The 25,396-nt window shown below is 44.9% G+C and overlaps 1 protein-coding gene across 1 annotated transcript in view; it reads left to right on the top strand.

Annotated features, from left to right (window-relative positions):
- foxj3 (forkhead box J3) overlaps positions 1-18,061 on the top strand; it is a 73,382-nt gene extending 55,321 nt beyond the window's left edge. The window contains exons 6-12 of the mRNA XM_084464230.1: positions 4,390-4,518; positions 7,446-7,653; positions 9,885-10,403; positions 11,524-11,619; positions 12,502-12,693; positions 13,425-13,523; positions 13,928-18,061. Of these exons, the coding sequence (XP_084320356.1) occupies positions 4,390-4,518; positions 7,446-7,653; positions 9,885-10,403; positions 11,524-11,619; positions 12,502-12,693; positions 13,425-13,523; positions 13,928-14,040 (1,356 nt within the window). The 3' untranslated portion in view covers positions 14,041-18,061. The remainder of the gene's footprint in view (positions 1-4,389; positions 4,519-7,445; positions 7,654-9,884; positions 10,404-11,523; positions 11,620-12,501; positions 12,694-13,424; positions 13,524-13,927) is intronic.
- The last annotated feature ends 7,335 nt before the right edge of the window (positions 18,062-25,396 follow it).

Here is a 25,396-nt window from a genome sequence, read left to right as displayed (position 1 = left end):
TCTCTCTCTGGCTAGGAGTGATTTTTATCTGGATTCAAAAAAACAATCTTGGTTTCTTATGCTATGTTTAGTTCAGATGCTTGGCCTTTTTTCGTGTGCTGATATGTATCCTTACCACACACGCACAGATCTTCGACAAACATAACCAGAATGGGTTGACGCGACACGCTTCTCCGCTCGCGCCCGCTGTTCACGGAAGCTGAGAGCAGGGTGCTGCGGATACATCTGCTGTCAGGGAGTGTGTGTGTGTGTGTGTGTGTGTGTGTGTGTGTGTGTGTGTGTGTGTTTCCAACACGTGCTCCTGCTATAGCGATGCAGACGTGTTGACTCTGAAACCTGATATTAGCTCGATAGCAGGCCAGAAGAGGATATTGGAGTCAAAGAATATCCCCAATGCAAAGGTCCAATAACCAAGACCGTATCACATCGCCATTGGATATCTTTGAAGCAGACTGTAAGCAAAAATGGTCGGCTCCTCGCTAAACTCTGTGAGCAGACCGCGTCCACGCCATGCGGCGGACTGGAGTGTTTTGCCGCTCTGCAGTGGCTTGTTACCTGCATCTTGACACTGACACAACACATCCACGGTGATTAAAAAGGCTGCGGTGCATTGCTACCTCTTTGCATATATAAATGGCGGAGCGGAGAAGCTGCAGATGCCGCTTTGGCTGTTGTTGGTTCTAAGTGTGCGGCTCTCTCTGAAATTCAAATAGGCTTCTTAACCCGGGGCCCTCGTCCTCTGGGCTCAGACAGGCCAGCTCTCTCTGGAGGCCCGTTTAACCAACAACAACAACAACAGAAAGAGAAGCTTTTTCATTTTATTTCATTTTGGTGCAAACCAGATGAGGGGGAGTGGTGGGGGGAAATCTGGGTGTTGATGGAAAGATGTGATTTGCGCGTGTGTGTGAGTGTGCGTGCATGTGGTTTGCTAAGCCATGATGGTACTCAAGTATTGATACTGATGTAAAGGAATGATGCTGTTTTTCTCCTTTCCCATTCTTTTTTTTAGCATGCACACGGCACGCGTTCCTCTGCACCCTCGCCAGCTTTGTTTGAGTGACAGCTCCGAGCTTGTGGAGCATGTCGTAGACGCAGTCGGGTGACGTGGGAACCAATCGGGACAGAGGCGCGCGGTCGTTCACATGCAAAGTCACTTACCACGGCTCCTGCCCTTGTTCTCTGAGATGGAGGGAGTTTGGTGAAGTGCACGCCAGACACAACAACGGCAAGCAACCATTACAAACTGTAGAGTCAGAGGAGCAGCAGAGAGGGGAATAAGCCTCTGGAACTGTCAGTTTAAATCCCGCTCAAATCGTGTGTGTGTGTGTGTGTGTGTGTGTGTGTGTGTGTGTGTGTGTGTGTGTGCGTGTGCGCACGCATGCACGCGTGTGCTACAGCTGACCCGGAATTTTTTTTGTGTGCTGTTTATTAGTGACAAAATCTGCTGCCGTGGCAAAAGCGAGCAAGAGACAAAGCAGAGTGTGTGGGGGGAGGAGGGACTGCTGTGAGACCCCCAGACTCCACGACGAGCGCTTGTTTCTCACCGTCTTACACTGTAAACACACTGCCAGGCCACGCCTCTTTCTGCACAGCCTGCCTTGCCAAGCCACAGGAATTCCCTCTCTCTCTCTGGCTCTCTCTCTGGCTCTCTCTCTTTCTGTTTTCTTCTCTTTGCTACCCCCCCCCTTATCCACCTCCTCCTTTCTCTTCCCGTTCCCTTCTCCACCCTCCCTCGCTTTTTTTTTTCCCGCCTTCCAGATAGACCAATGGCAGAGGGCGATAAGCAGGAATGCCGAAGCAACATGCCAGCAATATAGTTTTTATTGGTCAGACAGGGGAGTAGGTGTGTGTGTGTGTGTGTGTGTGTGTTCATGGGGGGGAGGGGGGGGGGGTCTAGTTTAACATTGACTGTTGGACATTCCTCCAAGACTGTTCACTTCCCTTTGTAGACAATTTTTTTCTTTTCTCTTTTATTTCCTTATTTATTTTTTGTCCCAGAAAGCCTTGTTCTAGGCCCCCCTCCTCCTCCTTTTCCTCCTCCCTCCCTCCTCTTAATGGGAATGGCTGAGATGAAAGTCCTGGCACTGGAGTGTGATGATGAAGGGAGAGGGGGATTGTTGTTAAGTGTGTTTGCTCAGAACCCCCCCTACACGCGCACACACACACACACGCACGCACGCGCGCGCACACCCCTCCCTTTGCCTCATTCGCCCTCTCTCTTTCCCTCTGTCTGTGTCCCACGGGTTGGTGAGGGGCTCTCATGCTGAAGACTGGCTGGTATTGTTGCAGACACCTGGGCCAATCCTGCTTTGATTTCATAATCCACGCCGCTCCAGATTAGGCCGTCGTGTTAAAGACACCTCTGGCTCTTTAACTTGAGTCTCTGCTAAGCGCAGCACCCAGGGCGCTAACTGGCTAGCCTTCTAGCTAACACCAGTCACGTTATTACCAAGAGAGAATCTTCTTCTTGTGTGTGTGTGTGTGTGTGTGTGTGTGTGTGTCCGTGGCCATGTGTATGTTGGTTTGTGCACAACTTGCAAGGGCGTGAAGAGTGCTAGATAGCCTGCTAGCTAACGGCAGACACGATATCTGCATTTGCTAAAGCTGCTTTGTGTGTGTGTGTGTGTGTGCACGCACGCCTGTGTACATGTGTGTGGGTTGATTTGTGCGCATTGTGCAAATGTGAGTGGGCACCAGCTTGGCTTCGTGCGCATGCAAATCTGCTTATGTCGATGTGTGTGTGTGTGCGCATGTGTCATAAATTGGCACTGGCCTATCTGTGCATGTGGGTGAGATGCGACTGGGAGTTCATCTGTGACTGTGCAGGCTCAAGTGGGCGTCTCCTCTCTGGGGCGTGCGTGCGTCTGTGTGCGTGCGTCTGTGTGTGTGTGTGTGTGTGTGCGCGTGCGTGTGTGTGCGCGTGTGTGTGAGAACCACAGCACTGAGGTTTTCCCAATCATCACACAGTGTATGGATGTGAAGAGGCAAAAATAGATTGTGGTGAGAGGCTGTTCAAGACCGAAGCGTCTTTCATGACTCCGCTACACATTTTTGTTAATATTTCGGCAGCACGCTGGTTTTGATTAGCGTGGTAGGGCTGCTTCGTCGCTCTATATGAGCGTAGGCTAAGCCCTGCTTCTTAGTGGCTCATCGGGTTGTTCTGGCTCGGTGCTGGTAACCCGTTGGATCCCACACTGAGTGAAGGAGGACTGGAGTCGACTAATGAGCTGCTCTTGAACTCCTGAATATTCCTCCACCTCCTCCCAAATGTTCCTTTAATCATAAGCACACTCCCATATTCCACCTCTGCCACTTGGCTCCTTGGCTAGTGACGCTGCACATTCTGCAGTCAGGCAGCGTGATCAGTCCGCAGGCTGCGAGCCCGTTCTTTGTCTGCCCGTTTTGGTAATTATTATTATTAGGCTTTTATAAAGGGCACACGGTCATGCACCTGGAGAATGCCGACGCCGTTGCAGTCTGTGTCTATTCCTGTCATTTATTGTTTCATGTTTCATGTCGTCTTAAAGGAAAATAGATACAACTCCAGAATAGACTTATTCCCTGTGGATGACATTATGCTCATCGTACAGATTGTCAGTTTTGCTCTCGCCCCCCTCATCATTTGCTCCTAATAACGATCCACTGACTGACTGACTTTACTTTTGGGGGCTGGCCGGGGGTGGGGGTGGGGGGTGTATTCGGGGAAGTGGGAGGGGAGTAAACTTTCGAGAAGGGATAATTAAGATTGTCGTTTTGAAGTGCCTCGGCTGGTTTCATAGCTCGGCGGAAAGGTCAGCGGCTCTGTAGCGCCGGAGACCTTTGTTAGCTGTCCCAAACCGGTTTGCGCTCGGTGAGCAGATGTGTCTGACACTGCCGGTGCCGTGACCTTTAGTACTATGGATGTCCTACCCTCACCAACCTAAACAACCCACCCACCCGTCCATCCACACTCACCCATCTGCCATTTCCCAAGTCCCCTCACCTCCCCCTACAGCCGCTCACACGCTCAGAGCAAGCTCCTGGTCGACTATGTTGGTGTTCACACGGGTGAAAATTACAGCCTGGGAAATAAAGAAAAACTGGAGAAAATATATATATTTTGCTTTAACAAGTTGTTACATGTAGTGCCAACACAATTACACACACACACACACACACACACACACACACACACACACACACACACACTATGGTAAATTACACCGTTTACTGTTGCATTCCAAACTACTTCCTCTCTCCCTAACCCCTGCTTTCTGAAGAATGCTAATGCACTGCTTGCCTGGTGAGCCATGGCCAACCCGTGCTCCTCGCCTGCGTACTGTCCAGGCATGCACACACATTTCCGAACAGAACAGTACAGAACTAATGTATGGTGGCACTGAATTCCAGGTGGCGTTGTACAACACGGACCAGGAGGGAAGCGACAGTCCGCGGAGCAGCCTTAACAACAGCCTGTCGGACCAGAGCCTGGCATCCGTTAATCTCAACAGCGTGGGCAGCGTGCACAGCTACACGCCGGTAAGACCGTGGACGGCGTTCATTTACCCGTGTTTAACCTTCATTTACCCGTGTTGGTCTCCTTGAGATCTAACATCTTTTTACGAATGGTTAATGGTAAATAGACGGCATTTATGTAGCACTTTGGAGCTTTTGGCCACTCAAAGCACTTTACAATGAGTGCCCCGCATTTCCCCCAATCACACACGTATTCATACACCGACGGCGTTGTCAACAATGCAAGAGCGCCAGCAGCCATGCATGCCAGCTCGTCGAGAGCAGTCAGAGCTAGGTGTCTTGTTTCTTGACGCTTGGCTAGGAGGACTCGGGGAATCTAACCACCATCCTTCCGGTTGCCAGCAAACCTTTACAACAAAAATGACACCATACAGGAAACGACACACAACAATCAAATCAAGAAGAAGCTAGACCTGCGAGGTCAGACGTTGCCTTGACCTGCATGAGTTTTAGTCCCAGCTTTCGCCATTGATTAAATAGTGTGTCAAGAGTGACGAGCTCCTGCTGTCTCTTCTTGTTTTGAAGCACATTTCATGATGAGGACACTGCTGCATTCTGACATTTTCTTTTTCTCTATAGTGGCGTTCGATCTCTCTTTTTAAAGTGCGATGCCTCGATAACAACAACACAGAACTAGAAGACAACATGGAACACAGCACATACCATATCACATTCTTTCGATGTGATTAACATATGGCTACGATATGTTCATATCGTGTGGTCCATTTGATGCGTCAAAGTATCCTAGTTTCAGACAGCTTTAAGTCTGTTTATTATGCACTGCAAAAAAAACAAACACCAAAAGAATGTCCGTCCGTATCTGAAAATAGTTACGCAACGCGCCATTATTTTCTGCTTTGACGTTTTTCCGTGTCGGGAAACACATTTTCTATTGTCGTCTCTTGTCTCTTTACATTTGCCAGCTCAGGGTTCACGTTGTACTGGAGCCGCACAAAGGCCTCTAAATGAACGTTGGGATGCGCCCAGTGCACGGCTAGACTCTAGTCCACGCGGCGCGTGAAACACGGGCGCTTCAGCGATGCCGCGGCGCACCGCACTCTGTTTCATGTGATCAGAAAGGCACCCGACAGAGGAGGAGGAGGAGGAGGGGGGGGCGGCGGCGGGGGGGGGCCTACAGAGGAGTCTGCCGCGGCCTGGCAGCGGGGCCGGTGCTCAGGCAGGACCTGTCTGCGTCTTGCGTGTGTGTGCGCAACATCAAGAAAGGACTGGGTTAAAGGAAAGAGGGGCAAGGGAGCGTGGGGAGCATGGGGGGCAGGGGCAGGCATGCACGCTCCTTGGAAGCCAGACAAAGAAGCCGCTGCCTCTGATGTCCTCCCACCAGAGATGCCCCCGCTTTGGTGTGGTCCACCCGCATCCGAGAGGAGCTCCTCGCTGCAGGCGCCGGGCATCGATTGCCCCGACCTGATGGATGTGCTCGCTCTGTCTCTCTGTCTCTCTCTTCTCTCTCTGTCAGCCTCTCCCTGTTGCTCTCGCTCCGTCTTTCAGCAGAGGCAGACTGTGTCTCTCTCTCGTGCCTGCTGTCGCTCTATCCCTCTGTCTCTCTCTCTGTCTCTCTCTCTCTGTTTCTCTCTCAGTCTTTCAGCAGAGGCAGGCTAGCTGTCGTTCTCTCCCTCCCTCCCTCCGTCCCTCCCTCCATCCTTCTTTCTCTCTCTTTCTTTCTTTCAGCAGAGGCAGGCTTTCTGCCTCATTCACTCGATCACCCCAGACACTCCTGCATTGTTATAACCCTCTTCACTCTGCCAAGCGAGACTGAGAGCCACGCAATTCGACAGCATACCCACATCTACTTGCTTGGGAAAATAAAATGATTGGGGGGAGGAGAAGGAGGAGTGGGGGGGGAACAAAAATAAAAATATCAAAGTGTATCAGAATGCCCGGCCTGTCTCCCTGTGCCAGGACCTTGGAAGAAGACCACGTCTGGTCTCGGATTGTGCAGCATTAGAGTGGCGCTCATCCTGCTGTGAATCGGCTAGACCTCACTAATTGCCGGAGGCTAGGTGTACCATCTCCGGCCCTCTCTCACAGCAGGGGGGCCGGCACACAATACATGGCCCAACCCGAGAAAAAAAAAAAGAGTGCTCATGAGTACAAGGCGTTGCTATTGATTTTGTTTAAAATATATTTTCGCTCTGCCACCTGAGTATCGGCTTTGTGTCTAATTGAGTCGCTCTCTCCCTTTCTCTCTGGTGCTGAGAGAGCCAACTGGGGTCTGGTGGTCAAACCCCACTCCCCTCTCCGAAGAGTGCCTGAGAACTCTGTAGAAATCGATGATCTGTCAAACTAAAAGCATTGGTCCAAACCTCGGTCAAACCACTTGAATGGATTCGATTGTATACAATTAATAATGGAGTCCATATGTGTGTCTGATGAACAAGCAAGGAAAACTGGAAAATACTAGTAGGAAACTACTAGAAGCAATCATATATTTGCTTATATGAAGAAATTGCTTTTAATTGATCAATCACTTAAACAATGATTCGGTTATCAACAATCTGTCCATCGTCCAGCGATCATTTCACACTCAAAACAACAGGTTGAAGTTATGTGTGCTGCATGGTGAAGTATGTATGGACAGTGTATTTAGAGGGGGAAGAGCGTTCTTTCCTGTAATCAATTGTGATTGGTCCACGTCTCTAGCCTTAGTTTTAATGCGGGGCATCCTGTTGTATGATGTGTATAAAGTGCAAGGGAAACCCCTTCAGGATATAGACTATAAAAGATGTTCGCCCAAGCACACTCGTTACACCTCCGCGACATCTCCCTTTAAAGTCTGGGATGCTGCAGTTTCGTACATCCTGCACTGCTCGTCTATTAATTGAACCATACTACCCACTGCCCATTTTAACAAGCCAGGTCAAATGTCCACCAGTCACATGTGTGACCCTGTCTGTGTCGGGGCGTGTCTCCAGGTGTCCAGCCTCCCAGAACCCGTGTCCCAGTCCATGAGCCTGCAGCAGCAGCAGCAACAGCAGCAGCAGCAGCAGCAGCCCCAGCAGCAGCCTCAGTACAGCATGCCGGAGAGGGACAAGCAGCTCCTCTTCTCTGACTTTGAAGATCTCAGTGCCTCCTTCCGCAGCCTTTACAAGTCCGTCTTTGAGCAGTCCTTCAGCCAACAGGGTGAGTTGTGATCTCTCTACGGAAAGCAAGGAACACCAGCGGCCGGCCGCATGGTTCATTGATTTCATTTCACAAACTGTGGTCTCTTCTAAGTGAACAAAGCGTCATTTATCAATGCGAAGCACTTTGCGGTGGGTATATTTTGGAAATATGTAATAATGATTGAATATATTTCTTTCATTAGAGCGGTGTAAAAGTAAGTGTTTTGAATCAATTTTGCAGAGGGAACACGTTGGGACAAGATAATTTACAAAATAATTCAACCTGAGGTGTGCGTGTGCGTGTGCGCGCTAGTGTGTGTGTGTGTGCGTGTGTTTTCCTGCCGATTGAGGCTAAGGAGGCTCCTTTGGGACTAATTATGTTGGCTGAGTTCAGTGAGCAGGTATTTAAAAGACATTCTGGGCTATAGTGCAAATCTATGGAGTATGTTTTGCTGCGCCGCCATCGGCGCGGGTGGAAAAACAACCTTTGATATTGCTGTAGTAGTAGAAGTACATCACTGTATTTCAGGATAGTGTCACGTGTGTGTGTTACGGCGGCACACACACACACACAAATATACATATACATTAACATGTCCTTATCTGGTGTATGCTGGGGAAGATTGAGTCTGTTTCATCAAAGACGGCGTTGAAAGGAATCGCCATGTGTTGGAATGACAGCTCCCTGTCAGTCCCATGTTAATGTCTGATGATGATGCAGGCCTATCACAGAGTCGCGGTGGGTTGCCGCTCACCCAAAGCCCGACTGTTCCGTCCTGTTCTAAGCAGCGGCATGAAAAGCCTTTTGCTTTATAATTTGATTGACTGATAAACACGGGCCACTCGACAAGATGGTGTGGAGCCGCGCAGACGAAACACTTTCTTGTCTAACCTACTTTCACAAATCAAATGCATTTCATGCTAATGCCTTCAAAGCACTCCCCTCCTTTAATCTACCATCTATGTTTCATTAGTTGAAAGTTGTTACCTTTTTTCATTTTTTATTTTGCACTATTTTTGTATTTTGCACGCCTCATACAAGTGAAATCTCTTCGCAGGACAAGCCCTAGCAATTAAAAAGCGTAAATAATCGGGCGAGGGGATTTCACACTCTGCCCGCCGTAGACAGTGAGCTAATTCACCGACTTTGATAATAGGTAATGAGCTTGCATTATTATTCTGGGGCCGCGTTAATTGCTTTCTGTATTTCCCCCGTTGGACAATGGGCTTTCGGCGGCGATAAGAGATGCACCTTTGTCACCCCTGCCGTGAGTGTTGCGCACCGATTGCAGAGGATTGGCGGCGGGCAGGGGCTGGAGCCCGACTCTAAAAGCACTCCAGCGAAATGGGTTTAGCGTGCCAAAGCCCTGAAGGACGCCAGGAGGGGGCTCTTTAGGCCAACCCTCTCTCTCTCTCTCTCTCTCTGTCTCTCTCTGTCTCCCTTTGCGTCTCTATCTGTAACTCTCTCGCTGTCTGTTTGTCCCCCTTTGTCTCTGTCTGTCTCTCTTTCTTTCACTCTCTGTCTCGATGGCTCTCTCCGTCCAGCTCCTCTCTCTCTGTGTCTATGTGGTCTCTCTGTATCTGTGTTTGTGTGTGTTTCTCTCTCCCCCTCGCTCCCTGTATGTCTTTGTCTCTCTCTCTCCCTCTCACTCCCTGTGTTTCTCTGTGTCTTTCCCTCTCTCCTTGTGTGTCTTCTCTCGCCCCGGCTCCACTCGGGTGATTGCCGTTGGGATTGCAGATGTATGTGCTCTGCCCGCTAAGTTCCCATTTCACAAACGATCGGGAGGGATCAAAGATGAGGGTTGAGCTCAGCCAGCGACGTGTTGGACTGTAAAGAAACGGGGGTGGGAGGGGGGGGGGAATAGAGGGGAAAGGGGAGAAGGAGCGAGTTGATGACAGCCAAGGCTTGTTAGACACAAGGAATGCTGAGTCACTCCCTGAGCTGCTGCAGCATGGCCGCTGCTGCTGCTGCTCTCTATTGTGTATCTATCTCCACTGAACTGGGGACGCCCTGTCTAAATACTTTTAATAAGACGCTAAAACAAGAAGAGTAGATTTGCTGTTTGTTTTTTTGGAGAGGTTTTCAAGTAACGCGAGCCTAACTCAGTAGTGAACTTGGTTCTGGCACTACGTCCGGTGCAGGGTGCGCTTCACTGTACTCGCGATGGGGCACCGTGCATGTGTCTGTGTGCCGTCTCCTGACCCCGTGCACTCCCCCCCCCCCCCCCCCCCCCCCCCCTCTGCCTCCAGGTCTGATGGGCATGCAGTCGGAGTCCCCCCAGCAGACCCACACCTCCTGCTCCTACCAACACTCCCCCGGCGGCGGCGCCATCAGCACCCAGAACAACCTGTCCAACAACCACGCCAACAGCCACCCCAACAGCCACGCCAACAACCACACGGCGGCCGGCGCCCAGGTCCCCCTCTCCCACCCGAGCCACGGCTCCCCGCACGCCCAGCACCTCTCCCAGCACGCAGCCGCCCTCAACCAGCACAGCCAGCACAACCAGCATCCGCACCAACACCAACAGCAGCACTCCCAGCACGGGCCGCCCCACTCCCAGCACGGGCAGCACCCGGCGCACGGCCAGCACCCCACCCACGGCCAGCACCCCACCCACGGCCAGCACCCCAACCACGGGCAGCACCCCAACCACGCTCAGCACCCGCAGCAGCAGCACACGTCGCACCCCGCGCAGCACGGCCAGCAGCACCAGAGCCTCTCCCACCAGCCCCATCCTGCCCAGCAACAGATGGCCTGCAACCCGGGTAAGACCTGCTCTCATGATCTGCTCCCCCCCCCCCCCCCCCCCGCCCCATGCTCTCCGTTCTCCTTCCATACCTGTGTGCCCCCCACACCACCCCTGCCCCCCCCCCCCCCCGTGTGTGTTTGGACAACCTGTACCTGTGTGTATCGTTGTGTGTGTCTTTATTCCATGAGGGTGATAACGGGGAGATGTTTGAAATATTGTATATGGTTTTGGATTTGATGGCTACTTGTTTCGATTGATTCGATGGATATGTTTGATTTAAAGTGGTCCGTGTTTTGTCACTGTGTGAGGTCAGTGAGCACAACATCAACAACATTACCGCTCCAGTTCTCATTAATTGTGTGTTTATGGTGGAGGACAAAAAACTAAATCCTTTCACTATCAATAATGACAAATTGTCAGAGAAATATGGTCTTTATTAGTACCCTCACTTGGGCCTTTAATCAACAAGGTCTTGGACACACAGAGGCACACACAAAGGAAGTAAACGTGTTTCAAAAGAGGATTGGGATGAGTGTTCATTAATATTGGGTTTTGAATGCTGATCAGTGGTAAATCACCTCTGCTTTGTGTTTTGTGTGTGTGATGAGAACAAAGCAAAGCTGCAATCCCACACCAAGGAAAACACTGGAGTCCACTGGCACCTCCTAGTGGCCAAACAATACTACGCCAGTATTTTTAAAATCATAATATAAAAAGTAAAATAATATGAGCCATTTAGTGGAGGGTTTTGTCCAGGGTGTCTCGCAGGGCAGTGAGTGCATACATTCTCTTTGGATTAAATAGGATTTTGAGAATAATGCAAACATAATTAACTGATTTAGAAACCTGCACTATCTCCCCAACCACTAGAATACAAATGATTATGTATTAATACATGAAAACATATTTTTGCTACAGGCTGTTCGAATTGTTCGAAATGAATTGTCACTTTGAGAGCCAATCCTAAAACAACAGCCATGTTTACAGCCCCAGGGCTGTGCTTTCAAACAAAGAATTGTACCCCATCCATGCAGTACTCCCCACAGGAAATGCTGGGAGCACTATTGAATGTAGGGACATGCACTGGCCATTCTGATGGTGTGTGTGTGTGTGTGTGTGTGTGTGTGTGCATGCAGGTGCAGACTGGTACCCAAATCTAGACGCACTGAAAGAAAGCTGTCGGATCGCCAGCAGCTACAACTGGGCGGATGTTGACCTCTCACCTTTCCAAGGTGCGAATCTCAGATCCATTTCCCCTTTTATGTATTTCTTGCATCACTCCACCGCAAAAGCACACAGACAGCAATTGCTGTCTGTGTGGAGGAAGGAGGAAGGATTTCCTAACGACAAGCGCGCATCTCATTGAGTCACCTAGGAACAAGTCTCAAGACAGACCTCTTGCACAATTTATTTTAACGACACCACGTTCACGGCAATAAAAATACATTCTGCCAGAAACTTAACCGAGGCAGGCGATTGCAATACATGGCCTAAACCTGCCCTGGATCTTTGTGTAGGCTGGAGCCTTTAAAGAAGAAATTGTGCAAGAAACTCGTCTTTCCTACGGGGAAAGACGAGGAACCAAAGCACTGTACAGCCACTGTACAGCCTGCGTTCTGAGCACGCTCAGAGCCGACACACTGCTCTGGACCAGTACGTGATTGAGTGCTGCAGTGTTAACTGTAAAGTTGATTAAGAGTTTAATTAAACAGAGCTTTTCAATTAAATCACCGCCGCCTTTCAGTTTAATTACAAAAACATCAAGCTCAGCAGGTCAGTTTATCCAATTAGAGTCTAGGATTGCAAGGTAGGATGTTTTAAATATCACACACAAAAGGGTAATGAACTTAATGAATTTATACCCACTTTAGATTTATTAGCAGTGGATAGAGGTGTTTATGGATCTCTTTGTGCTATCACAATGTCTGCATGCTTTGAAATGCTTTTCTTCTTACTATTTTTTATTCTGTGTGATGAAAAGAAAAAAAATAATGCTTTCCCAGACAAAGAAACGTAATAAGTTGACGCTGATTATGTGAATGTGTGTGTGCGTCAGTTTGTTTTTATTGTTCCTAATTTGCATATGTGTGTACGTGCAAACGTGCACAACGCAGGTCTGAAGGAGAGCATGAGACAAGCAGAGTTGAACAACTGGTCCTTGGAGCCCACTCAGATAGCAGACCTCTGCTCATCCATCAACCAATTCTTTGCCCGCACCGGTGTGATCCAGCCACAAGGGGCAGTGCAGCCCCCTGTGTGCCATGGCGCCATGCACTCCACAAAACCCAGTCAGCACCTCAACACAGGTAATACCTGGCGCTTTGACTCCTTCACCTAGCTTCACAGAGATGGAAATGTTAACCTGTTTTGTTTAAGATGTTACTCTGCTCTCCGAAAAAATAAGGCCATGTTTACTTTCTAGAATAGAAAGTAACAGAAATAACTCTCTGTGATGTTTCACCACTAGTTGTTCATCAGTCCTGGTTAATCAGTAATCTGCCCATCAACAAGTGTAGCAATACAAAGAGCATGATTTATTGATTTATCATTTTGAGATTCGGCTATAGGTTAGAAGCTATGGGCAGCAGTGGCTCAGTAGTAGGTAGAGCTGGTTGTCTTGCAACCGGGAGGTTGCTGGTTCAATCCCTGGTTCCAACCGGCTATTGTATCAAGGTGTCCCTGAGCAAGACAACCCTTACCCTTACTTCTCCCGTCCGGCTGGCTACAGCCTTGCATGAATACGTGTATGAATGGGTGATGGTGAGGCGTGTACTTTTTAGGGTTAACTCTGTTAACTGTCATCTTTGTCTATTTAGCTCTTTAATATTAGTGCTGTATGCTCCTTATTGCAATTATATAGCTGTTCATTTCAAGAGCCATATAAATGCAGTCCATTTTAAACAAGAGAATAAATTAGTCATTTTAAAAATAGTCATTTTTACCATGTCAATCTGGCTATATGCAGAATATAATTTTCTATGGGTTTTGACATGTTTGCTTCCAAACTGGTGTAATAGTCTGCTGTTGTGCCCAACAGGAAACCTGTACATGGACTCCAGACAGAGCATGTCTATGATGGGCCCCCCTGGCTACCCCCACATGACGCCCATGAGCAGCCCGGGAGCCGCCATGACAGGTAGGCGCGGGTGCAGCACTTCCTCATTGCGTCATCCATCTCTTCCATATCCCCTCATCGTCCGTAGCTCTTTGCCGCAACCATGGCGACGTATCATGAGGACTCATGGCTTGTATATTAAGTTTATACTTAACGCCTTTTCTCTCTCATTCTCTCCCTTTGTCTTTCCCTCTCGCAAATGTGTGTTCTCTCTCGCTCTTGCTCTCTCTCTCTCGCTCTCTCTCTCTCGCTCTCTCTCTCTCTCTTGCTCTTGCTCTCTCTCTCTCGCTCTCTCGCTCTCTCTTGCTCTCGCTCTCTCTCACACTCTTGCTCTTGCTCTCTCTCTCACTCACTCACTCACTCACTCACTCACTCACTCACTCACTCACTCACTCACTCACTCGCTCTCGCTCTCTCTCTCTCAGCCCATCACACTCAGATGAACCAGCAGCACATGATGGCGAGCCGGAACTTCCCCATGCACCGCATGCAGGCCGACGACATCCAGGACGACTTTGACTGGGACTCCATCGTTTAACACCTCCACCCCCCCACCCCCCCCTCCTCAACTCGTCTACACCTCACCCGTCTCCCCGTTCCACCTCGCCTCCTGCGCCTCCCTCTTCCAGAAAATGAGGGCCGCGGAGACAGGCGGGGAGGCGTGATGGAGGAGACGGAGGTGAAAGCCACAGGCTGAGCTGAGCAGCCACTCCGGAGCGTGAGGCAGCGGGGAGCGGCGCCTCCTGGACGGGGGGGGGGGGGCGAATTGAGGACGCTTTCTGACCTTGACAAACGGAGGGAGGGAGAGAGAGGAAGAACCTCAGAGTCCTGACAATTTTTTTAAACAAAGAAACATGGAAAAAGAAACTCCAAAAAAAAAAAAACATAAAACGACAAAATAAAAGAAATGAATATTGTTACTTTGAAGACAATCATCATCCCGGCGGTGGACTTGTTTAAAGTGATTGCTTAAAGTCTTGAGAAAAGAAGACAAAAAGAAAATACAAAAACATGTGCTCCTCTGCCCCTCCGGCCCCCACAGCCCTCTTCCTGGCCCCCCCTCGCCTGTTTTTAACTGTTGTGTGATTTGAGTGACTGGTTACGCTTGTATAAAAAAAAAAAAAACTTGGAAAAAAAAAAGAATGGAAAAAAAAAAACCCTCCTTGTGTTAACCTTGGCCTCACCTGCCTCTCGGATTTGCCTCTTTTTAAGAAGACATCAAAGGAAATATGTGTTTTTGGGGGGTGACAAATGCATCCACCAAACCTCCCCCTCTTCTCGACTACCCCCGCCCCCCCCCTCCCCCACAGAAATGGGGATTACGTTGGTTTGATGATAGGTTTACAGTGACTGATCTTGTGAACAGGGTGTTGAATGTGATTTCAAGAGGCTTTGATATATATATATCCATATATATGGTAAACTATAGAGATAACAATATACTCTGTAACCGCTACTTCAAGGTACGCTGGATGCAGCTGACCGTTGGCGTCTACCGGCAGTATTTCCTTCTTTCTCATCAGGGTTCCCTCAGAGTCTGTCTTGGTCGTGTGAAGTCAGGAGTCTGCGGTCCTTATTACTTAAAGGTGCTGTCGGGAAGATTCAGGAGCTGTAATTTGAGTTTGGATTCATAAGTTAATTAATTAATGGTGTTAAAAAAAGAAATGCCATAGCCATCTCTCAGCTGTTAGTGAGTGAAATGCTCTGTGAGAATACCTGCCTCTGTATGAGCCGGTTTAGATTTTATACCGCTCCCAGCTCATTTAAATCAGGGCGTCTCTTCCCTAATTGGTTCAAGGAATCCATCTCACCTGTCACACAAGTGGGTGAAGTCGACACTTCTCAAAGGCAGGGGGAGGGAGGGAGCAGAGAGGGATGGGACTCTTTGGTTTAGTTAAAAAAATCTTAGATCTTGAGAGTTGATGTTCAACTCTGTCTCTTTACAGCGAGTGAATCCTTCCTACAGCAGCTTTAACCCTGAGAAGATAAAACTAAAGCCCATTTGCTAACATAAAAAAACATCTACCAACCTCTAGTCGCCACAAAGAACGGACATTGGTTGTACGGTATGTGAGAATCTTTTGGGAGCAATGGTTTATTGTTTAAGTGTTGTAAGTCATTGATACAAAATGGCAAACAATGGAATAATAGTTGAATGATAAGGGCTGGAAAGAGGGGTGATAAGTAAACTAGGTTTAAAGACTAACCGAACACTCAAAGCATACCCAAACCCCCAATCACCGATTCAAAACAAATTAATATCCGCGAGTGATATCTATACCTGACACAATTTCAGACAATGAGAAAGAGCTGTCCCTCAGGTTTGATTGTAATGTTGTTTGCTCTTTAAGATCCTGAAAGATCCGGTGAGAACACAACTGGGGATCACTGAATATATGGTTGATGAGAAAGTGGTCTCCAAGATCTGGAATAACCTTTCATTTGTTCAATGTTTGTTGGTAATTGATCACATGCTTCTACTGTTCATGTGGTATGGTCACATCTGAGAGGTAAATTACAGCGACATGCGTTTTTTCCACTAAACAAATTGTGCGTTATTATGATCGATGTGTTCATATTTAGCTAATGTACAATCATTGCAACATACTGAATGTGAGTCTTGATACAGTGTGTGTGTGTGTGTGTCTGAATTTTGTCATTTGTTTTGTAATTCAAAAGGGTTTCATTGATGGTGACAATGGTTGCTATGCTAATCTGTGAGCACAAATCAGATGGCCGAAAGGCTGAAAGATTTAAAGAAATGCATCTTCTTTTTCTCTTTTGCAAATGTGGGAAAGGGCGCATTAACAGCAAGGCGACGTTGACAGGGCTGGAAAACCTGTCATGAACTCGTCCCAGTTGTGCACGGGGCCTCAATCAATAGCTCCAGCTGGATGGCACCAAGTGTTTTATACGCTCTTTGCACTCTATCAGTAACCTCTTACTTTTATCCCTCCATGACACGTATGTAAGCAAGTGAGAGACTGCCCTAGTCACAATAGTTCTCATCTATGGAAGACAATCATGATTTTATTTTTGAATTATGTTTTTAAATCGACACATTGTTGTTCATTTAAGGAAGGCACTTTTTTAGGTCCAATGCTTGGTGGATTTTAATTGATCAATCATTTCGGAACAGATATAGAAACAACTATGACCTAAAATCATCCCGGTGGTAATACAGCTCTTCTGACCGACAGAATCCAGCTGTAGGCCTACTGTGTCAAGTTTTCTGCAAGGAGTATAATGTCAAAGACAGGTTTTAAGCTAAGGTTGTCTCATGTTTTTTTGTTTTGTTTAATTCAGCTCTTCATGCATTTGACCCAGCATTTGAGTCTTTCTACTTTCTTGTCTTTAGTTATCTTTTTAATGACTGTGGATCAACGTATTTTTTTTTTTTCACTGCCAAAATGTAATTCTCAGACACTTTCAACCATATTTTGTCAGTTGACTTGGCAAAACCTTTAGGGATTATTCTCATTAAGTCACTAAAATGTGGGTGTAGCAGTCATGTCCGCCAGCGGACTGCACTTTGGAAAGATGAGGAATTATAATATTCCGTTATTTGCATAACCTGGAAACTGTGGACAAAAAAAGGAAAATGGGAGTATCTTGTCAAACTTGGTCCATTTTTCGCCGGGTGAAGCTAATCGACAAGCAGAGCACACGGGAGGATTTGAGTAAATGTGACGAAAAGGGAAAAGCTAAGACAAAGACTGGAATGCAATCAAATGAATGTGTTATTTTAGTTGTGTGTGTGTGTGAGAGAGAATGTGTGCTTGTGTGAGAAAATTTGGTTCCATAACATAACACACTTAAAATAAAAAAACTTTATTTTAGTTATATTATCCAGCTGAAGTTGTACCTGCCAGAGAGATTACAATAAGTTGGGGGAAAGAACGAAGAAACAAGAAACAAGGCCTTGTTACAACGTGGGAGAGAACTGCCAACATGTACTGCTGATTGAGGCCTATTTTATTCAGTGCTGGTGTGATGTAGTGCTTCTTGTAAATAGATGTATTTTCAATCATCCCTTTTTTTCCCCGCCTTGGGGTGGGGCATCAAGGTGAGGGGTGGGACATCAAGGTGAGGGGTGGGGCTTATTCAAGAACGAGAAGAGGGTATAAAAAAAAGAGTAGAATATTTTGTTATTGTCCAGACAGAGGGTGACACAGTATGTATATATCTATATTGTATATATGTGATAAAATGCGTTGGCTTTTTGTGTGACACTACCTTTTACCTGTACTATGGTTCTACATTCAGTGTTTCAATGTTGATAATATATATTTTTGTTTTTTTTGATTTTGTCTCTGTCATTTCTCGTATTTGTTATTTTTTTGTTTCGTTTTTTCCCTCGTTTATCTTGTTTTTGTCCTTTTGGTTATTGCACGGTTTATTACTTTTGCTGTCCATTGAGGTGACACAGCTACTCTTTGTATTGGTTTAGTGCTATAAATAATTCAAGTGTTATTAAAATTGTCGATACCACCGCCCATCCCGCCCCTTTCCCCAATATGCATGAATGGCACTTAAAGAAATAAAATATGTTAACTTCACTGTGGAATATTGTGTGGTTCAGAAGGTTATTTAACAGAGTTTAAAAAAAAATGGGAAGGGCAGACATAGTGCTTGTTCAAATAATAACAACTTTCCCTGCAGAGTTTAATTTGGTCACTTATATTGCTATATCATTTATGTCCATATTATTTTAAAAGACACACACAAAATTACAATTTAGCCGTGTTTCCCCCTTGGTTTGATTGAATTGTGAAAATGTGAACAAACCACAGAATCGTGGCGTAGTGTTTGTTTATTCTCTTGGTGCAGAGCAGGCCACCTTTTCTCCACCTGCTAAAGTCTACGTTACACAAGTCCCTTTCCACAGGGATGACTCAGGAGAGCTGCGATCTGTTAATAGCTGTGTATGGATCATCAGCAAACTATTCCCCGGTCAGCTCCCCGGGGAACGCTCTGCCCCTCGTCACCCAATCCGCATGCTTTACATGGTACAAGTATTTGGTGGCTCTCACTCTGTATGCCTCTCTTTTCAGACATTTTCCAATGATACAAATATTTTGTGCAGACTTTTTTTAGAATGTAGTCTAGAATAATACAGACGACTATATGTTTTTTAAATTTGGTAAAATTCTAAGGATGCTGTTAACATGTAAATGTCTAAAACATTGTGTAAATCATTCAGGGAAATATCCACATGGTATACCCACTTACCTCTCTCTTTTTATTTCGTGTCTTGAGCCACAATAAAACAATAACTAGTATTATCAATAACACTCATAGTTCATGACCATTGAAATCAACTGAATCTGGATAACCCAAGCTATACTTTAGTGGTAAATTGTGAGTTGGAGAACAAAGTCCAGCCATTCAAAAGCATAATTCAAACCCTGGTGGAGAAATTAATCTGTAGTAATTAAACTTCACCTCAGCAGATTCAGAATAATGAATATTGGGTGAGAAGGATTTTCGGAGAAATTTCATCTTAAAATAAAGCTGAACAGAAGTGCCCCCTAGTGGTCGTTATCCACAACTGACCGTGATCTCCTACGCTCGGGCTGTTACGCCTTTTTTTTCTTCTTTTTTTAATTTTCTTTTTTATAGTTTTTCATTCTCAAAAGCAGGAGTACATAACATTATAAATAACTTGTAGAGCTCTATTACAAAACATCCAAGTTAGTCCGACAAAAGCTTTCATTCATCCCTATGTATTCAGGAAGGTTGTGAGCAGGGAAATACATTGAGGAGAATTTAACCAATGGGCCGCTAGGCACATTTTCCCCAAAACGGACTTACCTTATAATATAAAGGTTGTTCATTTAAGATATTTCAGTGAGGTTTGCTTTCAAGAATGTGCTACCATAGTACCATAGTAACTAGCGACCAAATAGTAAAAAAAACGCTATGAGGTTGTTTGTGGTAGTGGAGCAGCCCCTAGCGGTCCAAGGCTGATCACTACAAGTTATATAGGCTTGACCTTTACCTGGTATATATTGTGTGGCGAACAAGATATTTGGAAGCATTTTAATACCTACAATTTAAAATACGATGTGGACAGTCACATACTCACATTTTGATGAAACAAAATGTGGGTTAATCAATTATCAGTCTAATTTAGAAATACCAACATACTGTTATTGTTATATTTTTGTTCTAAACACTTTATGTCTCTGAGTATGTATGCTGCTCTTCTTCCAATGCTATAGCCTAGGCTACAGCATTAATATATATACATATATATATATGTAATTTGTTATAAAGATGTAGGCCTACCTATTCAGGTCACATTTGTGCCATTTAATCTGTAATTAAATCACACTGTCCCATGTGTTTTTTGCCTAAATAATCTAAACTTAAAACTATTCCTTAATTGAAGACCCTCAAATCAGCATCAACGTTGCAAACATGGAGAATAACCTTTCTCAATTCACAAATGCCATTATAACTCTGAATGGTGAATTGCCTAAATGGCAACAACTTACATTATACAATTACAAAAGATTAGCCCGTAAAAGAGCCTTGTTTGGCATGGGCTACGTCTGCTGCTATGTTGGTCATACTTGAGCGACTATAGCATCAAAAAAACGGAAGAGATCCTCAGAATAAAAATATCTTCACAGGCTAACTTGAGCAATTTTCAATCGATGGTTGCACGAGCATCCTTTCCCAACGAGACTACTAAAAGATATGAATGAGTAACTATTGTAGAGGCTTTCCACTCAGCCTCCATCCACCATTTTCAGCAGATAGAGAACCAAAACATTCTCAGAGCCCTGGTCTTATAAAACAGGGAAGTGTCTAAAGTGCTTAGGTAAAGCCGGCTTTCCCAAACAGGACTGCGGCCAAATAGAGAATAAAGCTCGCTGCATTGGCGAGGGAGACAGAGACAGACAACTCTACATGGGGGACAAGAAATCGCATCCTTTGTTTAGAAAAACCCCAACCTTCATGTTCAATTACATAAACTTATTGGGTGGACAGAGGCAACACATTTTGAAGGAGAATTGTGTCCTTGTGCTGAGGACAAATCTTTTGCCATTTAAAAATGTCTGTCTATTCAAGGATCAAAAAAGAAAATCCCCAAAACAGGGAAGAAATTGTATTAAATTACAAATTATGAACTTCTTAAAACTTGCTATCTTTTTAACAGATTATAAAGGCTACTTACTTGGCTCTTCACAAAGGGCCTATATATGTTGGGTTAATTGGGTTAATAAATTATATCATAAATTGGCTATTTTTATGTCCATTTACAGATAAACCTTGTAACCCCTCTTATATCTGTCAGTTAGAACCACCCTGCATCTTGAAACAAATGCATTCTGTTAAACCCCATATAAATTGAAATAAGGCTAACAGAAGTGTTTTTAATGTGTTATCTTTGGAAATATTTTCTAGAAATACTACAGCTTATTGCTTGCCACTCCTATAATATAATTGATGCATATTTTATATTAAAAATATGTATATTGTTATAATAGTCATATGTAGCCTACTACTATTAAAAAATCAGGTGCCAGTTATCCAAAGTAATTTCATATATATGATCAGATCAGATCATGAAGCAGCAGGTAGGGGTTAGGGCATCTTGCTCAGGAGACATTGGGCATACATTGGCAGACATTGGCAGTCCCTTTCGGTTTGGACCATTGCAAATACACCAACCTGCCCCCGATTTCTTTGTGTTGTTTTGAATATAAAGATCCTTTCTACTGATCTCACCCAAATATACACCCAAATTATATATTTTCCATATGTATTTACAGACCCATATTATAACATACATTATGCAAAATACAGTTCACAATACACAATATATCCCATGCTTATTGCACCTTTAGTACTTTGAACACGTTAATGTCAAAAACGAAAGGGTTTCCTTTTTAAAAAAAAATATAGATTATGTTTATAAACAATTCAAAAATAAGGCCTATGTCTACCATATGGTTTCAGACAGGATTTTTTTTTTTTTTATATAGACCTGTCAGTTAATTTTCAGGGGGAACCGTTATGGCTATTACAAGTTGGACAGTATAATTACTAGATTAAATCCCATCCCATGTGAAGAAAGGCTTGCCAGGATGTATGCAAGTGGGAACATCGGATTTGAATTGATTATTTTGCAACAGTAGATCTCCAACTGAACTTGATTCTTTGAAAGTCTCAATAAATAAAATATTAATCGATCATTTCCACTGTTTTGTGCTGAGGTCACTCAGACTACTTCGTCACATCTGATTAACTAGGCCTACTAGTTGTTGGTATTTATTTAATCGAATGTTTTGAGTCGGCTAGAACATGCCCAAAAGGGGTTTACCATAAGTAAAGTAAAAGTATCCTTAATAATAACAGAAAATCTTTAATCAAACCATGGAAGACACGGTCACATTGAGGAGAAGAATACATGGAATGTATTTTTACTTGTTAGGTATCTTGGTAGGTTTATTAAAGATAAAGAGGCAGAGTGTGTGCTGATGCCACCGACTCCATGAAGGGGAACTGGCTGTGTCATGTGAACTGGGTACATTAAAGGCCAATGTGCAGGTTTTTTTTTTTTTCTTTTCTGGCAGTTTTCTAGTTGGTAATAAACATTTAAACAATTATCCATTGTATTTGATGTTGTAGGGTATCACAAAAAAGAAATATAATAAGGAAAAGTAGGTGATATGTTAGCGGTTTGCTAACAGGTTAGCGATGATTCTTATTTCTCCCACAATGCATTGCATGACGTCACATGAGGTACTCCGCTTTGGGACGACAGCCGAAAACCCGCCTTGATATCTTTGAGAGAGACGAGTAGCAGCTAGTGAGAGAGTGACAGTGTCAGATTATATAAGTAAATATATAGATAGAGATAGCCTAGATATATATATATATATATATATATATATATATATATATATATATATAGATAGATAGATAGATAGATAGATAGATAGATAGATAGATAGATAGATAGATAGATAGATAGATAGATAGAATAACAACATAACATGACGTGTGGTTTGAGAACGTTTTAGACTCAATCAATATGAAGTCGAGGGGAGACGAAGCTCTGTTCGTTTGTATCTTTTATTTACGTGACCATATTTTTATTTTATGTAAAAAAAAAAATAAAAAAAAGGAATCAGTTCTCTTCTTTTTGGGAATCAGTTCTCGTCGTTCACCTTCGGGATTCTTTCGTTCTGACCGAATCGTTCGCGAATCGCCCATGCCTAATGAACATACTCGTGCCTGCTGGCTTGAAGGGGACCATGATCCTGCCTGAAATATAAGTATGCTACTGTGTTTCCCACAGACCAGGTAGCAACTGCTTGCAACTGCTGCTAGCAACTTGCGACGCAACTGCTTGCAACTCGCAACTCCTTGCGACGAGACGGGCTGAGACGTTCTAAAAACGGGGCAGTTCACACTGCTGCACCGGGCGGCGATTAGTTTTATTTTGGTTGAGAGTAGGCTAGAGTTGCTGTGTTTCGCCATTCTCCACTACTTCTGCATTGTAGTAATTCACTGGAGCTTAGTTTGTTTAGATCCCGCTAGTTGGATACATTGCATTCTTTCGTAGTGGCGACTTCTCGACTGCAAGTTAATAAAATTTCGAAAATTAAATGGTCAGATATATACTGTTGTGTTAACATTTCATTGATTAAAAATGCGTTAGAACACGTCCATCTCGAAGACGAGTCCGTTCAGAATCAGCTGCTTATCGCAGGTCGACTGACTCGATTTCCTTCTCATACACTTATGTGTTTAATTTGCGTGTGTTTAGACAGATGGGCGCGCACCAAGCATCACCCGCATTCATTCTATTAAATACTCACTCGCGGTAAAACAGTTTTCTCACGATCAAATACTCTTCAATCCTAAGTAATGGGCTTGTACACGATGTCTGGGTCAAGAACATATGTTCGCTGTATGGTGTTTGCAGATGCATTGATTTAAAAGTACAACTTACCGTTGTATGAGCTGTTCTTTCCCAAATAATTTAACCAATCATTTACTCTAAAACTAGATTTTGTTTTGGAAGCCTGGAATATACTTTGCTCGAATGTATTATTATTATTTTAACGCATGGCATAGCCTACTATACTTCATTCATGTTCATTCATGCAGCCCTATGGAAAAAAATGTTTCCACAATCCACACGCTATTTCTATGCAGTTTCACACGTATGAATAATCTTTGACATCATAATATTTAACATGCAAGTGTAGTGGTGCCTGGTTGCTGCGGGGGAAGATCAGCTTTGCGCCGGGTGCAAACTAGCAACGACACATGCGTCGGTGTAGAAAGTCAATTGCGCCGGGCGCAAGATAGGGCCCTTCTTCTTTTTGGCGCACATGGCTAATTTGCATACGCGCACAGGGCTGTCGGAATGGGAACTTGTCGTACTGGCAGCATTTCGGGGGCGCGATTACGGGCTGGCGGAGTTACATTTAAAAATCGCGTTCAAGTAAAAATAATAAGAAAAGCGTATTCAATTTGTGGCGCTCGTTGTTCAATCTGTGGCGCAGCGCCACACATTGGCCTATGTGTGGGAAACACTGATGCTATCTTTAGCACAAACGGATTCAGGCAGCATATGCCTCAAATCCAGGATGCTCAGTTAGGCACGTTACATCTGCATCTTACATCGGGGTAAGCTCCTCGACCAGCGACCAAAACGCGCTCACCTCCCTACAACACAATCTCTCCACCACAGTTTCCATGGGACGACACCGCCCACACAGACACCTGCCAAACACAGCGACAAAGACACGCTTACTACTCTCTCCCTGTCCCGGTAAGCGGTACCCTGACGGTGTCAATGACAATCAATCACGAGGAAAACTAGTTAGCACTATCAAAAATAATCACACTGAAGACATGACCAGCCTACTTGGCTTCGGTTACGTTTGCAAACAACATTTTCACCGGAGAAAGAGGTAAAAGCTTAGAAATAAAGCCAACGACATAATCACTGTCACTAGATATAAAGAAAACGTTGACTTTCACTCGATGCTATTCACTGACAGTAAAAAAAAAAAAAAGTTGTTATTGTATGCAATGCTGTTCATAGACTACTAGCTCCAGCGCTCCTTGCTGCGTTTCTAAATAGCTCACCAGGACACTTCACCAACTCTCCAGTCATTCTCCTCTGACCATGCATTTATTTGTCTTTGACGGCCATCGGCTCTCGGTATTTCCTCATTCGCCCTCTCACGTCTAACCGGTTCGAAATATCATAAATGTTAACTGTGGGTCTTGCCACCTCTTCCCATTGAGCCTCTTCCTCATCCCAGTTAGACGGCATAGTGCTCTAGTAGCAGCTTCAAGGCTGAGGCTACCTTCCACCACGACTACCTCATGTGACGTCATCGCCGAGCGCGTAAAAAAATAACCGTTACTAACCAAAAACTACAAAAACTGGACTTTAACACCATTTTGGAGACATTTCTAACTTTATATACATATCTTGAGTGCTTTATGTACCCATTAATCGAAACTTCCGGTTAACCTGCAACATGGGCTTTAACTAAAGAGCAGAATATGATCCCCTTGGAGATCAACTAAGCCATAATCTACAAAGTGTTGAGGGTAGGTTGCAAAATGTATTGCTTTCCTCCAACAGATACCGCCACATAATCTTAATTAATGTCTGGCTGCCACACCAATTTCGAACCAAAATGAATGCTGACTTGAATTATGTTTGAAAAGACCCACAGAGGAATGTTATTTTAACAACTCAATGACTTGTTGAAGGTTATATATGTGGCATATGTGTCATTGAACTCAACTGGTGTACCATAGCTCCCCTTGACACTTTTAGAAATGAACATGTTTGTATTTATAACGATATACGGTCATAACATTACCTGAAAAAAAAATTGCCTCGA

Source organism: Micromesistius poutassou (assembly GCF_964030765.1).
Source record: "Micromesistius poutassou genome assembly, chromosome: 2".
In the NCBI taxonomy this organism is placed as follows: Eukaryota; Metazoa; Chordata; class Actinopteri; order Gadiformes; family Gadidae; genus Micromesistius; species Micromesistius poutassou.
The sequence above is the reverse complement of the archived record's forward strand: the minus strand, read 5'-3'. Positions and strand labels throughout refer to the sequence as shown.